Source organism: Zootoca vivipara, chromosome 15 (assembly GCF_965207765.1).
Source record: "Zootoca vivipara chromosome 15, rZooViv2.hap1.1, whole genome shotgun sequence".
Taxonomy (NCBI): domain Eukaryota; kingdom Metazoa; phylum Chordata; class Lepidosauria; order Squamata; family Lacertidae; genus Zootoca; species Zootoca vivipara.
In genome coordinates this window covers 12,111,900-12,130,671 of record NC_142598.1, presented here as the reverse complement: position 1 = coordinate 12,130,671, position 18,772 = coordinate 12,111,900, and the positions used below count along the sequence as shown (strand labels likewise).

General features: G+C 43.7%; 1 protein-coding gene across 1 annotated transcript in view; it reads left to right on the top strand.

The window, feature by feature from the left end:
* The window catches only part of LOC118097690 (ovostatin), a 53,589-nt gene that overhangs the window by 11,711 nt on the left and 23,106 nt on the right, over positions 1–18,772 (top strand). Inside the window, exons 5-19 of the mRNA XM_035140827.3 lie at positions 74–94; positions 1,736–1,904; positions 2,550–2,634; positions 3,444–3,561; positions 6,355–6,484; positions 6,651–6,760; positions 7,033–7,191; positions 7,479–7,706; positions 11,195–11,249; positions 11,991–12,139; positions 12,571–12,720; positions 14,961–15,131; positions 15,951–16,071; positions 17,412–17,502; positions 17,973–18,201. Of these exons, the coding sequence (XP_034996718.3) occupies positions 74–94; positions 1,736–1,904; positions 2,550–2,634; positions 3,444–3,561; positions 6,355–6,484; positions 6,651–6,760; positions 7,033–7,191; positions 7,479–7,706; positions 11,195–11,249; positions 11,991–12,139; positions 12,571–12,720; positions 14,961–15,131; positions 15,951–16,071; positions 17,412–17,502; positions 17,973–18,201 (1,986 nt within the window). The remainder of the gene's footprint in view (positions 1–73; positions 95–1,735; positions 1,905–2,549; positions 2,635–3,443; positions 3,562–6,354; positions 6,485–6,650; positions 6,761–7,032; positions 7,192–7,478; positions 7,707–11,194; positions 11,250–11,990; positions 12,140–12,570; positions 12,721–14,960; positions 15,132–15,950; positions 16,072–17,411; positions 17,503–17,972; positions 18,202–18,772) is intronic.

The following is an 18,772-nucleotide window of genomic DNA, read 5'->3' as shown; positions in this document are numbered from 1 at the left end:
TTAAAGATAAGAAATCGTTCTGTTGCCCTTCAAATGCAATGTTGACCTTTTTCTTTCTTTCTTTCTTTTCCAGTATCCTGCAATCTACATCCAAGTAAGAGCTACGCCATGCTATTTAAAGCTTTTTGCCTGCTTCCTTGATTAAAATAACGCTTTCCCTAGCCTCTCAGTTGCAGCAAATCCTAAGCACCAGGGCTTTATATTTACTGGCTAATGGGCAATAATGCTGAGCAGGAAGTGTAACATAAAACATGTTTCTAGAGTTAAGCAGACTGACTCAACCTAAGCTCACTCCTTTAGCCTTTTCTTTTTTTCTTGAGGGCCCTTGTAGGTATTTTTGTTTTCAGGGAACTAATACTTCTGCAGAGGAATGATGGCCCCAGAGTGAATTTCCTTAGCTGGAATTGGGGGTGGGTTACTCTTAATTCTGGTTCATGTCACTTTCACATGTATTCAGAATTCTGATTCATGGAACTTTGGCATTTTTTATATTTCACTGAATAGGAATAGTCACCCCAGGTGGCTAGAAATGCCAGCAAATATGACATTCTGCCTTTAAACAAACAAACAAACAAACAAGCCCTATGGTTCTTCTGGATAGTTAATTTGATCTATCTATTATGTAGTTCACATTGACAATGGTAAGGGTACGTTTTCCCCACTTCTGAGGTGTAGTCTGTAGTACACTGAACTAGTCTGTAGTAATCTAGTGCTAAAAGTATTAATCTTGCTCTTTGTTCAGAATATATAGCTTCTATCCCTTTAAGTAAAGGTTGTCCTATATCCATCATCTCCAAATTTTTCTTCATAAAATGCCAAGAGATGTTATCAAATGCTTTTTCCGCATCAATAAACATTAATGCAGCTTTCTTATCATTCCTGGTCTCAATATATTCTATTATATCAAGTATATTTCTCACATTATCTTTCATCTGTTGACCAGGAGGAAGCCCACTTGATCTTTGTGTATCACCTCCATTAAAATTTCCTTCAACCTGTTCGCTAGAATACTGGCAAATAGTTTGTAATTTAACAATGATATTGGTCTATAATTTTTAACTTGTAATAGATCTGTATCTTGTTTTGGAATTAAAGTAATATATGCCTCCTTCCATGTCAACAGAATCTTTCCTTTCATCAAAATATTATTCATAACATCTCTTAAATTACAGTATATTAAGCATATCCTTCGCAAAAATGGCCTTTATGCAGGCTATTCATTGGTATCTTGGGTTACAGGTGCTTCAGGTTACAGACTCCTCTAACCCAGAAATAGTACCTCGGGTTAAGAACTTTGCTTCAGGATGAGAACAGAAATTGCACGGTGGCGGCCCGGTGGCGGCTGGAGGCCCCATTAGCTAAAGTGGTACCTCAGGTTAAGTACAGTTTCAGGTTAAGAACGGACCTCCAGAACGGATTAAGTTCTTAATCCGAGGTACCACTGTATATATATTCCAGCAAATGATGACTGGCTTGGTGTAAACCTTAAGCAACTTTTTATGGTATAGGCAGTTCAGTGCTCTGTCAGGCCTTGAGTCCTTTATTGTCTTTCACTGAATATAACTGATGCTGATGGATTGCTAGCAAGGCATTCCAGTTGACAATTACTAAATGTTGATAAGGCATAGAGATTCATAAACTGAATCTCACTGACCCAACCCCATTAAAGCTGGTCTCATAGATTGAAGAAAATATTGTAGCAAATGGCATGGTTTATCTCTTGCTGCTTTCCCAGGATCCTCAAGGAAATCGGATTGCTCAGTGGCTGAATCAAACACCTTCCTTTGGCATCCTCCAATATGAAATCGTAATAAACCAAGGAGCAATCTTGGGATCCTACCAAATCATTGTTGAGAATCCACCCAACTTTAATACCTATCACTGGTTCTCTGTGGAAGAATATGGTGAGTACCACTGTGAAGCTTATCTGCTTTAGAAATCTGATTTTGTATTAGTGGCAGCATTTTGGCGCATGGATAAAATAACCTCCCCAAAACTTTCTATAGTTACTTTTTCATAGAACCTAAGTCTGTGAACATCTGATTTTTGAAGTTTGGCAGAGAAAATGGAAACAAGTATATGAAAAAATGAGCAGCATGTTTAGGTGATATAGATGGACCCCTAACAAGTTTCACATGTGTATATAAATGATAGGAGGAAGTCATTGACCAGTAGACCAACTGCAAGGTCACTAGCAGCCTATTAGATGGCTGTGTGTGAAATTTCTCCTGCCATCCAGTAACCAGATGAAAAAAGGATCCCTCCATACCTTCATATAATACATTTCTGTTCCAAAACCATGATTCCAAAATCATCAATCTTGTTTGTTTGTTCTTCATCATAATATATTGGGTTTTTTTAAAAAAAAAGTTGGTCAAGATACACTTTTAAGTCATTTGTATCCTTGTTTATTTTTGCCCTCCTAATAATTCCTCTTCATGTCTAAGCAGTTGTCTCAAAGAGACCACCTTCCTCGTTATGCCACATATCCAATCTATTAATTGGCCCGACTAGACTTTCTTAATCATATTTGTTATATATTTTTCCAGTGTTGCCAAAGTTCAGTATGGACATCAAAACACCAGACAGGCTTGATCCTTTCGATGAACAATTCCAAGTAGACGTCAGTGCTCAGTAAGTTTATGAGGTAGAGCAACTGCATGTGGAAATTTGCATTTCAGCATCTTGAAAGTTAGAGGGGGAAAGGATACTATTTTGCCCTGCAATCCCAGTGGAAACAGGCTGAGCTGTATCAACTTGTCCAGGGCTGATCCTGATTTATGCCTTGACTGGAGTCTAAGGGGAACTTTGGGCGTTGGCTAGGGAAGAAGCATTTTCAAAGTGGGGATCAGGGTTCTGTTACATTCCACCTTGCTCTGAAAGGTACTACCACATACTGGCCACAACAGAGACTTTGGGCTCATCCAGGCTTACTTTTGCCCAAGAAAATCTAATATTTACTGCTGATGGGTTTTGCCTGGATTGACATTTGCTGTGAATTATCACTCAGGAGTGGGTTTTCCTGGGGACAGTACTGGGGCAAAGGATAAAACCGCTCGGACTCCTGCCTAGAAAGCATGAGACAAGCGGAAAACCACTCAGGACAGGACAAGCGCATATCTGGATGAGCCCTTGGAGAATGGGAGGTAATCTACAGCAGCACTGGGATGTTTCTGGGCAATACTAGCCCCCCTCCCTTCACACACACACACAAACTACTGTACATATGTTTCTCAAAGCAAAGAAGCCATGTTTGCAAACGCCTGGAATGCATTGTGGAATTCAGAGTCTTGCTGGCATGAAATTCAGTTATCCTAATGGCTGCCTGTTAAATCTAGGCTTGCCTGAAGTCAGTCACTTAACCTGTGACTAGGCTGAGACTTGCAGGATGATCTGAATTTTCCTTTCTCTCAACTGATTTAATTTATGTTTTGTCCTGTTAGTTATGTATTTGGCCAACCTGTTCAAGGGACAGTCCAGATCAGAGTCTGCAGGCAGCGCTATTACGATCCAAGATGTAATCGAGATTCCAATGGGATTTGTGAAGCTGTTAGTGCTCAGGTAACAGGAAAATTGGTCCTCTGGGCCACTGTAGAATGTTTTCAGGCAAAACCCCAAACCAGCCTGCTTTTGAAATTTTATCAGGGTGTATTTTGAGACACTTAGAAAGACCTGAAGTTTTTCTCCTACTTTATTCATTAGGGTTGCATATTTTGGGCTTCATGGTTCATCAGAAATGCTACGCCTCACCTGCTTTAAACTTGTGTAGTGTTGTTACTGACTTTTTTGCAGACAGATGTTGTGGGAGTATTATTTAAACACAGAGACGGTATCAGAAAGTGTGTAGTTCCCCGTGCTTCCCTGAGTGTGTTGGCAGAATGAAGCCCACAGTGCGACAGGACTAAACTGCTAGTTGTTTAGCCCAAGTAGACTCGTCATGGAATACCAGTCTTATCACACAGCTTGATGGCCAGTTTCAGGGTGTGCAAAAGTGGGATTCACTGGCAAACTTTAGGCCCATCATTAAATGAGAGTCTCAGCCAGGGCCAGCCTGCTTATGAGGTGAACTGAGGAAGCCGCCTCGGGCAGCAGAATCCCAAGGGGTGGCACACCTACGGGTGCTACCGCCAGAGAAGCAAGGAGAAGAGGTGGTGGCTTCTGGTGAGATCTTACAAGTTCTCGCTGCTGCATAGCTGCCAAGTCTCCCGAATTCCCCGGGAAATCCCCGTTTTTCCAGCTGTTCCTAGCTGGAAAGAATGGATTTTTTGGTTTTCCCCCGGTTTATTCTGGCGCAGCGGCCATTTTGGAACTGGGCGGAGCATGCTCAGAAGCGACTTTTGATGCTGCTCTGCCCAGTTCCAAAACGGCTGCAGTGTGACTTCTGGCGTGGCGGCCATTTTGGAACTGGGCAAAGCAGCATCAAAAGTCACTTCTGAGCATGCTCCGCCCAGTTCCAAAATGGCGGCAGCGCTACTTCCGGTCTGCTACTTCCGTCCCAGTCCCTTATTTCTCCGACAGCAACTTGGCAGGTATGCGCTGCTGTTGCCACTTCTCCTATGGCAAGGGGTGTCTGCCTGCCTGCCTGCCTGCCGCCACAGGCACAGCCGCAGCCGCAGCCGCAGCCACAGCAGCTGAAGAAGCGATGAGAAGTGGTTGCAGCTTTCTGGTTCTGGTGAGATCTTGTGGAGCTCCTGCAAGAAGCCAGAAGTTACAGCCACACAACCCAGTGAGGTGCAGGCAGCGTGGTGACAGCACTTCCCTGTTTCAGGCACAAAAACAGGCCAGGCTGCCTCCATTTCCTGCATGTAAATCTGGGACAGTCCTTGGAAAATAAGAACACTGGTGCAAGCGTTTCATCTTACCAAACAGAACAATCCCTCTCTCCTCCCCTCCCCTGCTGCCTTGTTCTGGGGGTTGTCACAATTCTCCCAGAGCAAATTACAGAAAGGGAAGAAATGGGGGAAGCCTTGTTGTGCAAGTAGCATCTGCTGACATGGGTCATTAGGAGAATCCCGTCCCAAGGACTGAGAGTGATCATACCAAGAAACAAAGGGTTTCAGCATGCTCATGACTTATCCTATCTTTCCCTTTGAAACACCCACTAATGCCCTCTGACAGAGATGGGCAGTATTTAAGCCTGTAAACCTGTAAGATAAAGCCAAGGAATACTTTTCCAGGGCCTTGTAAAGAACAATCAGTACTGTTTTATACTATAGAATTTGGGACCCATTGTAACTGGAGGAAGGGACTTTCCTGACACTGAAAAGCTATTTGTTTCTTTACAGGTGATCATTCTTTCTCAATTGCTGTGCAACTTACCATTCATTAGTCCCCAATTTGATATTGTTGATGTTTGGGCTTGGCTCAGAAATGTATTGCTTCTCCTTCTATTATGTGGTTATCTGGCCCTGTCCCATTTACAAACCATTACTCCCCACTCCCTCTCATACATGGGTTCGTAGCCCTGCAACTTAGACTTTTTCATACTTCCAGTAAGCAGCCACTGATACAGGATGGGAGACACCTGGCTTGAGAGCAGTACATGTGAAAAGGATCTAGGAGTCTTGGTAGACCACAAACTTGACATGAGTAAACTGTTTGATGCAGCGGCTAAAAAAGCCAATGAAATTCTGGGCTGCATCAATAGGAGTATAGCATCTAGATCAAAGGAAGTAATAGTACCACTGTAACCCGCTCTGGTCAGACCTCACCTGGAGTACTGTGTCCAGTTCTGGGCACCACAGTTCAAGAAGGATACTGACAAGCTGGAACGTGTCCAGAGGTGGGCAACCAAAATGGTTAAAGGCCTGGAAACGATGCCTTATGAGGAAGGGCTTAGGGAGCTGGGTATGTTTAGCCTGGAGAAGAGAAGGTTAAGGGGTGATATGATAGCCATGTTCAAATATATAAAGGGATGTCATATAGAGGAGGGAGAAAGGTTGTTTTCCGCTGCTCCAGAGATGCGGACACGGAGCAATGGATTCAAACTACAAGAAAGAAGATTCCACCTAAACATTAGGAAGAACTTCCTGACAGTAAGAGCTGTTCGGCAGTGGAATTTGCTACCAAGGAGTATGGTGGAGTCTCCTTCTTTGGAGGTCTTTAAGCAGAGGCTTGACAGGCATATGTCAAGAATGCTTTGATGGTGTTTCCTGCTTGGCAGGGGGTTGGACTGGATGGCCCTTGTGGTCTCTTCCAACTCTATGATTCTATGATCACAAAAGCCTATACTGAAATAGTTCTAATTCTTCAGCACACTATTTGATTGTTTTGCTGCAGCGGACTAACATGACGACACCAGTGAAGTTCCACATACCTTCCACACTTTTATTGTCATTTTCTTTCCCTTTTCAGCTAGACAAAGATGGCAGAATTTCCGCAACGATCAGCACCAAAGCATACCACCTTTACGCAAACATGAATACGCAGCGATATTTTTATGCGTCACTCGGTGTAGAGGCAGTCGTCACAGAGAAGGGAACAGGTAACCGTTTTATAATGGGGCAAAACGGAATAGGAAGGGGGAGCTTTGAAAATCTTGCTCTGAGAATTGGCCTCTCTGGGCACCCTATTCAGCATTTGAGTACTCCAGATCTCTATATAATCTAGCTCGTTTTACAGGTTCTTTTGTGCATTTATGTATCTGGCAGGCATCCAGATTTCAAAGACTAGCTTCATCTATGTCTATCAAGCAAGAAAAACCATCATATTTGAGAATGTAGATCCATATTATAGAAGAGGGATCCCTTTGACTGGACAGGTAGGACAATGGAGATGATCTTCTCTGTGAGGAACAAAATTCTAAAATGTGTATTTTAAGGGGGGGGAACAAATTATGTGGGGTTGTTATTTTTAAGAAGCAAATTAATGCAGGAACAAGATGGAATGGAAAGAGACATGGACGAGAAACAGACTAATTGTTCCATCCCTGACTCTCTGCTGCAACGGGTGCCACCACTTAGTTGCATCAGTCCAAGTGCTAAGCACTGTTCCTAAACATTTTGCACTTTTATTTTCCTGTCCCACACCCAGATTAAGGTGAATGACGAGGATGGAGCACCACTGGCAAACGGGCTTATTCTTCTAGAGTTTGACAACGAGGTTGTGGCTAACTACACCACGGACAACAATGGCACTGCTCAGTTTTCCATATCAACTTCTCACCTCTTTGAACCTCGCTACAAATTGAGAGTAAGTCGCTGAAAACTGCAGTGGGTGTTGGTGGTTGATATGACCAAGTGGGAAACTGCCCTTTGCTGGTAGCTCAGGCGGGTCAAGCCCACATAACCTACTGATTCCTTACCCTTCCTTTCCCGCCCACCAGAGACATGCATTACAGCCCAATCTGTGGAGTCATCCAGGGGAATGATCAAACAACTCCTTTGGGGAAACCCTTCCAGAAAGGCATCACCCTTCTGCGGAATGTTCTGTTTCTAGTACTGTACATTTTACTTTCTTTTGCACCTTTCTCTAATCAGGCCATCTATGAACCAGATCAGTGCACTGAGTATGGCTGGCTGGAAACCTACAAGCCAGAAGCTGTTCATTACGTCCAGCGCTATTTCTCCCGGACCAACAGCTTTCTGAAGATAGAACCAGTGCTGGGTGAACTGCCATGTGACAAACGGAAAACAATCTACGTGCAATACATCCTGAACAAAGTTCAAAATGAGGAATTGCCCTCCAGGGTTTACTTCTACTATCTAGTAAGTGCAGAAAGGCCAAGTGGCTTTGCCATGACCTTCCTCTGGAGGTTGAATGAGTATGGAATCACCTGCGATGCCTCTGTCCATGTGGTGGTGTGAGTTGCAAAATGAGCACCATCACATTGCTAATCCGATTTCTATTCTGAAGCTCTTAGAATGCCTCCAAGTCAAGTACAAAGAAAAAATAAGCAGGTCCTGGACAAAATGCCCTACAAATATGCTTGACCCATAACCTGTAGTCGGGCCATGACAGAAGTAATACTACTAATACTGGTTAAACCACTGAGCCTAAGGCTTGCTGATCAGAAGGTCGGCAGTTCGAATCCCTGTGACAGGGTGAGCTCCCGTTGCTTGGTCCCAGCTCCTGCCAACCTAGCAGTTCGAAAGCATGTCAAAATGCAAGTAGATAAATAGGAACCGCTACAGCGGGAAGGTAAACGGTGTTTCCGTGTGCTGCTCTGGTTCGCCAGAAGTGGCTTTGTCATGCTGGCCACATGACCTGGAAACTATAAGCCGGCTCCCTCGGCCAATAATGCGAGATGAGTGCGCAACCCCAGAGTCGGTCATGACTGGACCTAATGGTCAGGGGTCCCTTTACCATTTACCTTTAATACTACTACCAATATATTATTTATACCCCGCCCATCTGGCAGGGTTTCCCCAGGCACTCTGGGTGGCTTCCAACAGGATATTAAAAACACGATAAAACATCAAACATTAAAAACTTCCCTAAACAGGGCTCCCTTCAGATGTCTTCTAAAAGTCAGGTAGTTGTTTATTTCCTTGACATCTGATGGGAGGGCGTTCCACAGGGCAGGCACCCCTACCAAGAAGGCCCTCTGCTTGGTTCTCTGTAACCTTGTTTCTCGCAGTGAGGGAACTGCCAGAAGGCCCTCGGAGCTGGACCTCAGTGTCCGGGCTGAACGATGGGGGTGGAGACGCTTTTTCAGGTATACTGGGCAGAGGCCATTTAGGGGCAGTGTATTGGCAGGGCTTTGCAGCCTTGGCTTTCCCCCTTTAACAACATGGTCTACTTGTAAGTGGAACTGTTTGTATTGTTAAGCCTGCAATATAATTTGTTCTTGGATAATTGAGGTTATTGGGTTTTTTAATGAATTTTTAAAATTATGGATTTTTTAATTTTTTATTATGTACTAGTGTATTTCAGCCCGTTTAATAACTGGCGCTAGAACATCCTGGAGTTCGGAGAGGCGCTTGTGCAGCGCTTCTCCGAACCCTGGGACCTGTCCTTGCTGTCGGCGGCAGGGGGACAGGAACGGAGGAGGAGAAAGCGCTGCGTTCTCCTCCTCCGTTCCTCTCCCACAGCCGCCGACAGGAAGAAGACATCCCAGGGTTCGGAGAAGCGCTTGCGCAGCGCTTCTCCGAACCCTGGGACCTGTCCTTGCTGTCGGCGGCAGGGGGACAGGAACGGAGGAGGAGAAAGCGCTGCGTTCTCCTCCTCCGTTCCTCTCCCGCAGCTGCCGACAGCAAGGAGACATCCCAGGGTTCGGAGAAGCGCTTGTGCAGCGCTTCTCCGAACCCTGGGACCTGTCCTTGCTGTCGACGGCAGGGGGACAGGAACGGAGGAGGAGAAAGCGCTGCGTTCTCCTCCTCCGTTCCTCTCCCGCAGCTGCCGACAGGAAGACATCCCAGGGTTCGGAGAAGCGCTTGCGCAGCGCTTCTCCGAACCCTGGGACCTGTCCTTGCTGTTGGCGGCAGGGGGACAGAAACGGAGGAGGAGAAAGCGCTGTGTTCTCCTCCTCCGTTCCTCTCCCGCAGCCGACAGGAAGGACGCGCACACTCTCCCCCCCCTGCCTCCTCCAACCGCCGCTCCTCATGGCCAGGGAGGGTTGTGAGGAGGCCTTCACCGGCCTCCACCCTCGCTTCCCTGACGTGCCCTGCAGTGAGGCGGTGTCCGGCAGGAGCGGCGGTTGGAGGAGGCAGAGGGGGGGGAGAGTGCGCGCGCGCAGTCTCTGCTGTCCAATCCCTGTATCCCTGGGGCACATGCGCAGTGACCCAGGGACACACGGGACAGCTTGGACGCAGGGACATCTTGGACATTATTATATAGGATTATGTTATCATTTTGTATTTTTATGTTGTGAATCGCCCTGTGATCTTTGGATCAAGGGCGGTATACAATTCTTTAAAATAGCAGCAATGCGGAAAAACAATTCTGGTGCATTAAATTTACAGAATGGCCAGGTGGAATGGCACTGTGTTGGGTGGATGCGGGGAGCCACTTAGTAACTGGTGCCAGTTGGGCGACTGAAGAGTCTTGAAGACCTGTTCTCAAGTGTAAATTATCAAATTCAACCCTCTGGTGTTTGCTGAGGGGAGTAGCTACTAAGGGAAGGAAATATTGACAATGAGATAGTTTAAAGAAGATATTTTAAAGGAGTGGGAAACAAGAGAATTGCCCTGCTCTTGAAGAATTTTCAAGACACCCTTGCTGTGCTGTCCAGAAATTACCAATGAGATTCTGAGCAGAACCCAAGGGACTTGGCATTGGGTAGAGAGAATGCAGCTGGAATACTAATAGTGTAATGTGGCAGGCCATGACGGAGGTGCGTTGGCAGTGCACAGTTATTCTTTGAAGGAGAACTACATGAAAATGATTTACAGATGGTATTTAACTCCAAGTAGCCTTGCTAAGAGGTATAAGACTGAATCAGATTAGTGCTGGAGATACAAGGAGGTTGAGGGGACGTTTTTTCAGGTGTGGTGGACTTGCAAAAGAGTATTGGGAAAGGATCCATAATGAACTGGGGGGGGCTGTTTAAAAGTACCTTCCCCCCAAAAAAAAAACCCAGAGTCTTTTTTGTTGGGGATAATTCAGACGGAAATTCCCAGGTGTCAAAAAAGGTTATTTATGTATGCCACTGCTGCGGCCTGTGTTTCGTTAGCCCAAAAATGGAAAACGAGCAAAGTCCCAACTAAAGAAGAATGGCAACTTAAGCTGATGGAATATGTGCAGTTTGCAGACTTAACATATAGAATAAGAGAACAAGAAGAACATACGTTTAAAGAAGATTGGAAAATGTTTGTTGAATATATGGGGGGAAATTGTGTACACTTGAAAATTTTGGTAGCATTAAGATAAATTCAACAGTGTAAGTAAGTTTTGATGGTTGTAACAATGGAATACTGAAAGGTTTAGTTTATGTAAAGTATGCAGGGATTTATGGTATGGAAAATGAACCATGGAAAGAAAAGGAAAGTCACTGATATTGTAAGGATATTTAAATGAATATTCTAAATTGTAAAACAGAAAATCTAATAAAAATTATAAAAAAGAGAAAGAAGAAACCCAGCTGAGAATTTCTACATTACTATGTCTAACATTCTCAGCAGTTTTCTGACCATGAAAAGCCTTCCAAAATATGAAATTGTATATATAACTCATATGCACCATCTTGGAATAGCAAAACAAAATGTTTTATTTCTAGCAAAAATTATTTACGCTTTGGTTTCTTTTTTGCATACAGATGATGACAAATGGTAGGATTGTTGATGGGGGTGAACGCCTAGTCAGAATAAAGGGTAAGTGGTCTAATTCTGTTCATTGATGGTGGAGAAATGAAGGTCTTTGGCAGTCTTGGAGAAACAATCAGCAGACCTGTAGAATGGTTCCTAGCATGACCTTTCTCTTAAAAAGGAATTCCATTCATAAATCTTAGGGTAAGTCACAGGCTGGATGTACATGCTGTGGAAAAAACCACTATAAAAATATACAGCTCCCGATGTAATTTACCATTGACTTTGGATCACTGCTCTACAGCACCATCTGGTGTTATATTTTTATAATCCATTTTACCGTTATAATTGACCAGTGTAGCTGAGTCCACAGAGTGGCTGATTGTCACTTAGTCCAGCGGATATAATAATGATTTGATTCAGCATGAATTTGGATATTCTTCTTTGATTGAACCATCTGAGGAATTTCAAGGAAAATATAGAGTTACAGTGACACTAGTAACACTTCTTCTCCACATCCCTAGCTGTCATGGACCTGAATTAATTCTTGATCAATTTTTCTGTAGTGCGTAAACCAGCAATGGGAGCTTTGCTAGGGGGCAAAGTGTGCGATTATGAAGTACAATCCCACCCCCAATTATCTTGCACATCAGTTGGTTCCATCTGAGGGGAGACCGCAAGACCACCAATGCTAAGGTCCCAGTGGGGCTTCCGTCTTAATTTTGTACATGACAGTCAACTTATTGGCTCATCAGCTTCTCCTGACCTCTTTCCTTGACTCCTTCAATTTCATGATTTTCCTCACAGCTGGACGATATAGCAGATTCTCAGTGTCACTGATGATTAACCAAAGATCAGCTCCCAGAGCAAGGCTATTGGTTTACACTCTGCATCCTCAGGGCGAGCTGATCGCTGATAGCATCTCTTTTGAGGTTCAAAAGTGCTTCAGAAACAAGGTAAGAGCTGATCAGTCTGTTCCCCACTCAGAGTAAAGGGTGTTTTCTATCCCTAACTCTCTGTTTATGCTGACAAGGAGCACAAAAGTCAAATAGGAAAGGTTTATTGGAAGTGGAATGATTGGCATGTCTTACGGATGGCTGAAAATAAGCTAAAAGTAGCTATGTATCTTGCCTAATCCATGTACCTTTTGCACGATTTAAAATCCTAATGAGTCGTTGGTGGCTTGTACCTAATCTGAGAAGAGCTCATGCCATGTTATAATGGTCATACAGTCCAGACATTTTATATCTTGTGATAATTGCCAGGGGAATACACAGCGGTTAAGTAGGCTTTCGCAGCAGACAGAATAGCTATGGGTGGGGACTGTACCACAGTAACTTCTGAGATGATCCCCTGACAGACATCTGACATCTCCATTCAATTCCAGGTCAGCCTGCAGTTCTCTAAGAAAGAAGCACTGCCTGCCTCAGAAATTGGCCTTAACCTCAAAGCTGCCAGCAACTCATTTTGTGCCCTGCGGGCTGTGGATAAGAGCGTTCTGCTTCTGAGGCCTGGAGAAGATCTGACTCCTGAGAGCGTAAGTCCTGGGTTTTTGATGCACCGTGAACCCAGAGCCATTCCAAGTATTAGATCTACTTTCAGTGGCCCCACCCCTGAAAGCCACCATCTATAGAAATGAGCACAGAATCAGGTTGTCTACTCCTCTGGCACCAGAAATCTCCCCTGTTGTATTCCGAAGTAAAACTCTGTGCGAAACCCTTAAAGAGAAACTTGTATTTTGGTCTGCTGTATCCTGGGTTGTTCTGTTCTAGACACATTTTTTAAAGATATGGGTGCCATAATCCTTGAGAACTCTGTGTGAGCATGAGGAGGAGGAGGTACAAAGAGAGAACCTTGAAGAATAGGTTTTTTTTTTAATGCAGCCTGTTTATGATTTTGAGGAGGTTTAGGTAATAATACTGAAATATACTCGGAGTCAAGAGTGAATTTCATGCTCTTTATTCAGCTCATAGTCATCAAGGAGGAGAAGAGAAGACGAATCGCTCTTTTCCCCAAACCATCTGCTTATATACATTATTTACACAATGGGCCTTGCGTGATTGGCTACTTCAGGGCTACACCTGTGGGCCAATTATATTATGGATTGACTTCTGCCTGCAGCCTGATTGGCTGCTGCAGCAGGCCAATCAGGTTGCGGATTCACTTCCACCTGGAGTTGGATTGGGTAGCTCCCGCTGATTCTGAATCCTATTGTTCTAGGATTCAGCTCAGTACATAACAAATACCAAATTCCTTTGAGGCTTCCAGAAACTGTTACCTGAAACCAAGAACAGAACAGGCATGTTATCTTTCCCCATTGGAAACTGGGAACCAAGAGGCTCCTTAATGTGGGCCAAGCACCAATTTTTTCTAGAGATTTCTGTTCATTGACCTTCTCGAGGGCAGCCCATACATTTTCCTTGACACACCTGCGGCAGGATGGCATTTTCTGCAAATGTTTTTCAAAGAGAAGAACAGTAATGATAACCATATTTGCATATGAAGCTATTCAGTTCTGCAAGGAATGAGAAAAAGACTATTACAACCATATGAAATCTCCTTGACTCCTCATCCCAGCTGTGGGATATAGAAGAAGGTGCAATATTCTAACATGCACTGGAAAATATTACTTAAATAGGTCTTGCTTATAAAAAAAGCTTTTACTACGTTGTGTTCCAGGCATGCTTCAACTGCTGATGAAAAATAAGAAGGAACAGTTTTCCACTCATATATTAAGCCATAAAGGGCACACAGAATAAGAATGATTTTACCTATAAACCTTCAGTATCTCCATAACTGGAATGCCCATCTTGATGTTTGCTTGTAGATATCACTGCTCAGTGCTTTTTCCCCCTAGGGATATTCTCATTTTCCTACTCATATTGAAATACTGCCCCTCAATGAGGCCAAACCTAGATTCACAAAATGTTTAGAGGTATGCATACCCCTGCACAATTGCGCTCATTTCACACGCTAGCAAGGTTATGCTTAAAATTCTACAAGGCAGGCTTAAGCAGTATGTGGACCGAGAACTCCCAGAAGTGCAAGCTGGATTTCGAAGGGGCAGAGGAACCAGAGACCTTGGGTTCCATGATCACCGCAGATGGTGACAGCAGTCACAAAATTAAAAGACACCTGCTTCTTGAGAGAAAAGCAATGGCAAACTTAGACAGCATCTTAAAAAGCAGAGACATCACCTAGCCAACAAAGGTCCGTATAGTTAAAGCTATGGTTTTCCCAGTAGTGATGTATGGGAGTGAGAGCTGGACCATAAAGAAGGTTGATCGCCGAAGGATTGATGCTTTTGAATTATGGTGCTGGAGGAGACTCTTGAGAGTCCCATGGACTGCAAGAAGATCAAACCTATCCATTCTGAAGGAAATCAGCCCTGAGTGCTCCCTGGAAGGACAGATCGTGAAGCTGAGGCTCCAATACTTTGGCCACCTCATGAGAAGAGAAGAGTCCCTGGAAAAGACCCTGATGCTGGGAAAGATGGAGGGCACAAGGAGAAGGGGACGATAGATGATGAGATGGTTGGACAGTGTTCTCGAAGCTACCAACATGAGTCTGACAAAACTGTGGGAGGCAGTGGAAGACAGGAGTGCCTGGTGTGCTCTGGTCCATGGGGTCACAAAGAGTTGGACACGACTAAACGACTAAACAACATCCCCCTGCATCCCCCCAGAGGGGGGGAAAAAAGCACTGTCACTGCTCGTGTAAGGCAGGCTTTTATGCTCCTCCAGGTCTCATCTGTGTTCATTATTCATTTCTCACCAGGTGTACTCTCGCCTTCCTTATCTAGAACTTTATGGCTATTATTATAATGGGATGAACCTTGACGATACTCCTAAAGAGCCATGCGTTGAGCTGAAAAATCATTTCTTTGAGGGTCAATACTACATACCTGTGAATGTGACCGATGACGGCAATGTCTATGATGTTTTCATGGTATGTTTGTCTCTATGCTTATATTGGGACTGGCACTGTTGCTTTTGGGTAGGGCAACTTGTATATAGCTAGTATTGAAAACCAGTTATGATCTAGAGCAGAGGTGAGCATGAGTGGTGCTCTTTTAAGGTAAAGGTCCCATGGATGGTTAAGTCCAGTCAAAGGTGACTATGGGGTTGTGGCACTCATCTCACTTTCAGGATGAGGAAGCCGGTGTTTGTCCATAGACAGCCTTCTGGGTCATGTGGCCAACATGACTAAACCACTTCTGGTGCAACGGAGCACCGTGACAGAAACCAGAGCCCATGGAAATGCCATTTACCTTCCCGCCACAGCAGTAGCTATTTATCTACTTGCACTGGCATGCTTTCAAACTGCTAAGTTGACAGGAGCTGGGACAGAGCAACGGGAGCTCACTCCGTCGCGGGGATTTGAACCGCTGACCTTCTGACCAGGAAGCCGAAGAGGCTCAATGGTTTAGACCACAGCGCCACCCGCGTCTTTTATTATAGATCACCCTTGTATTATAGATCACCTCTTCTTGAAATAGATGGATTCAGTTTTCATGAGAAAATGACTGTAGCAATGTAATCAACACTGGTCATCTAACGGCACTCCCCCCCCCCTTAAGCCCAGTTAGTAAGTTATAAAAGTATGTGAAGAACCAGTGAGGTGGCCTGAAATATGTGTGGTACCCTGGATAAATAATTTACCTCCCCTAGAAAGAACCATATTATCAACGAGAAGGTCTTAGAAAATGTGGTAGGGTTGGTTGTCTAAAGAAATCGCTTAAACAGCATTTTATCTATTCCTTTTAAGAGCTTGGGTCTCAAGGTTTTCACCAACTCTACACTACAAAAGCCCTTTGTATGCCAAAGCGACTTTGAATGCAAGAAGATTTCACCTGATTATCCTGATGATAATCCCATTATGGATGAAGGTTGGAGAAGGACTCATTGAAATGTTTTAAGGGTGGTGGGCTGTTCTGTTTTAGGCCGATTGTTTCGATCCATTTCACACGTAAAGCGAAACAGACAATTCATATGTTCCTTTCAGGTGAAGGCCTTTCTATGATCTTTATCAGCACAGATGGTGTCATGCTTGCGCATTGCAAGGCATAAAATAAGATTCAACCTCCCTCCAAAGTTTTGCTTGTTTTAAAAAAGAAAATGCTTAGACTCGCTATTATTTATCAAAACCATAGCGATATCATGATGATTGCCCCCTTATTAGTTTTACCTACACTGAGAGACAATCGTACTAGATGTGGCTACGTTTTCTTTTTATATAATAATAATATAATAATTTATTATTTATGCCCCGCCCATCTGGCCTGGTTTCCCTAGCCACTCTGGGCAGCTTCCAATAAAATATTAAAATAAACATTAAAAGCTTCCCTAAACAGGGTTGCCTTCAGATGTCTTCTAAAAGTCTGGTAGATGTTTTTCACTCTGACATCTGGTGGGAGGGCATTCCACAGGGTGGGTGCCACTACCGAGAAGGCCCTCTGCCTGGTTCCCTGTAACCAGGTAACTGTTTTTAATGAACAGTCAACACCAATGAAAGCTTTTGTCCCATTGTGAGCAGCCGGCATGGGGATTGTGGGATTCCAACTGAGATCAAGGTGAGAGCAAAGTCTTAATGCCTCCTGCCTCTCACGCCATGATCTCAGTCCAGTTCAGGGAACAGGACCCCACCACACTGGTAATGTGTTTAAAAGTCCACCTCATGTGACAAATGTCATGTCTCATTTGGCCGCAACAGACATAGCAGCCACAGAGTTTCTGATAAAGGTAACAAAATTTAGAGGAAATCCCGTATTGAAGGCTATCACTATTTCCCAGGCTGAAATCTTGTTTTGTATATTGGCAGCAACTTGTGCAGTAGTGTGCCATGTTAATGTATCATGACCCTTAGAGCTGGCAAAAGGAGGTTATTCATAGTTTCAACATCATTCCTGCTTGATGTCCTTTTAATGTGAAGCATTAATTTCACCATTAAACACTAAACCTCTTCGGTACTATTTTTTCCAGTAGCACCTTACAGACCAACTAAGTTTGTCATTGGTATGAGCTTTCGTGAAGAAGTGTGCATGCACGCGAAAGCTCATACCAATGACAAACTTAGTTGGTCTCTAAGGAGCTACTGGAAGAAGAAGAAAATATTTTGTTTCGCCTACGCCAGACCAACACGGCTACCTACCTGTAACAAGTACTATTTCTGTTATAGAAGCCAAAACTCAATTTTCTCTCTTCATTTTGCCCTTTCTTTGTTTTTCAGCAAAAGTTGGTTTTAGTGCTGCAGCTGGGGGTACAAGCACATTGAGAACCTACTTTCCTGAAATATTCTTTTGGCAGCTGCTTTGGGTTGAGTGAGTCTTTCTCCTATTCTGTTTTTGTTATTTTCATTTTCATTTTCTGGATTCCGTTTAAGAGTCCTTGTGTGAAAAAAAGTTAAGAGAATTATTAGAATCTCATTCAGCGGGATAATCCTTTCTTCATTATGGTTTTTATTGCTCGTTTTATTTATAGATATTTGGGCAACTTGTTGGAAAACACACACACACACTCAAGTGCTGTAGAGCCCTGCACTGTACCGTATGGGATATTTGTTGAATACATTTGGGAGCTGCTACTGTTAGAAACAGCTTTCAGTGGAAAATCCACCCACAATATTTTAATTTTAATATTTAAAGATATTTGGGGCATATGCACTCCAGTGTCTGACTAGAGGGCTCTTAGTCTTCTCTTATATGGTATGAAGCTTATATTAGTAACAAGTTTAATTGTAGACACAGATCCATTTGAAAAGAGTTTACAATTTTGTCCTCTTATGTTTCAGTTCTAGTGGGAAAGCCAATCTCTCGTACACTGTGCCGGACACCATCACTAGTTGGGAAGCCAATGCATTCTGTATGAACGACAACATTGGGTTCGGCCTCTCAGAAATGGCCTCCCTGACAGCTTTTCAGATATTCTTTCTTGATATGGCTTTGCCCTACTCCACTATCCAAGGGGAAGAATTCCTTTTAAAAGCCAATGTCTTCAATTACCTGAGCTACTGCATTGAGGTACGTTCTTCTGCCCCCAGTTAGTGCTCTTAAAATCTGATACTGGGTATGAAGTGTAGGTGGGTTCCCACAAGGCAAGACACAGCGATAACAGCAAGAACCTTTATTGAACTACATAACTGGGAAACAGGGGCAAAGCAACTGCTTATATACATTCCTGAAGCCTGGGCCACTCCCACTCCCAACATGATTGGCTGTCTAAACTTCCAAGCTGCAAATCACAACTCAGAGTTCAAGGGCCGGTGGCAGAGGCCCAAATCCTGAAATGTTCTGTGATTGAACATCATGTATCGAAACACAGGAGCTCAGAATACTTAGGCCAGACTCAAGCTCAGGCAAACACAGACCACTGAATACATAACAGGGTAGCAAAACACAGAAGTGGAACACATCACAGAAACCCTGTCCCTGCAGGCAAATTTTATTTTATTTTTTTAAAAAAAAACTTGCTTTAGCTGCTATTATGACTTGGCATCTTATATAATTTAGGAGAGCTGCAACTGAAGAATCCACAATCCTTTCCTCACTTTCCTTGGGTGCTTTCCTGTTCTCTCTAAACTAAAGCTATAAC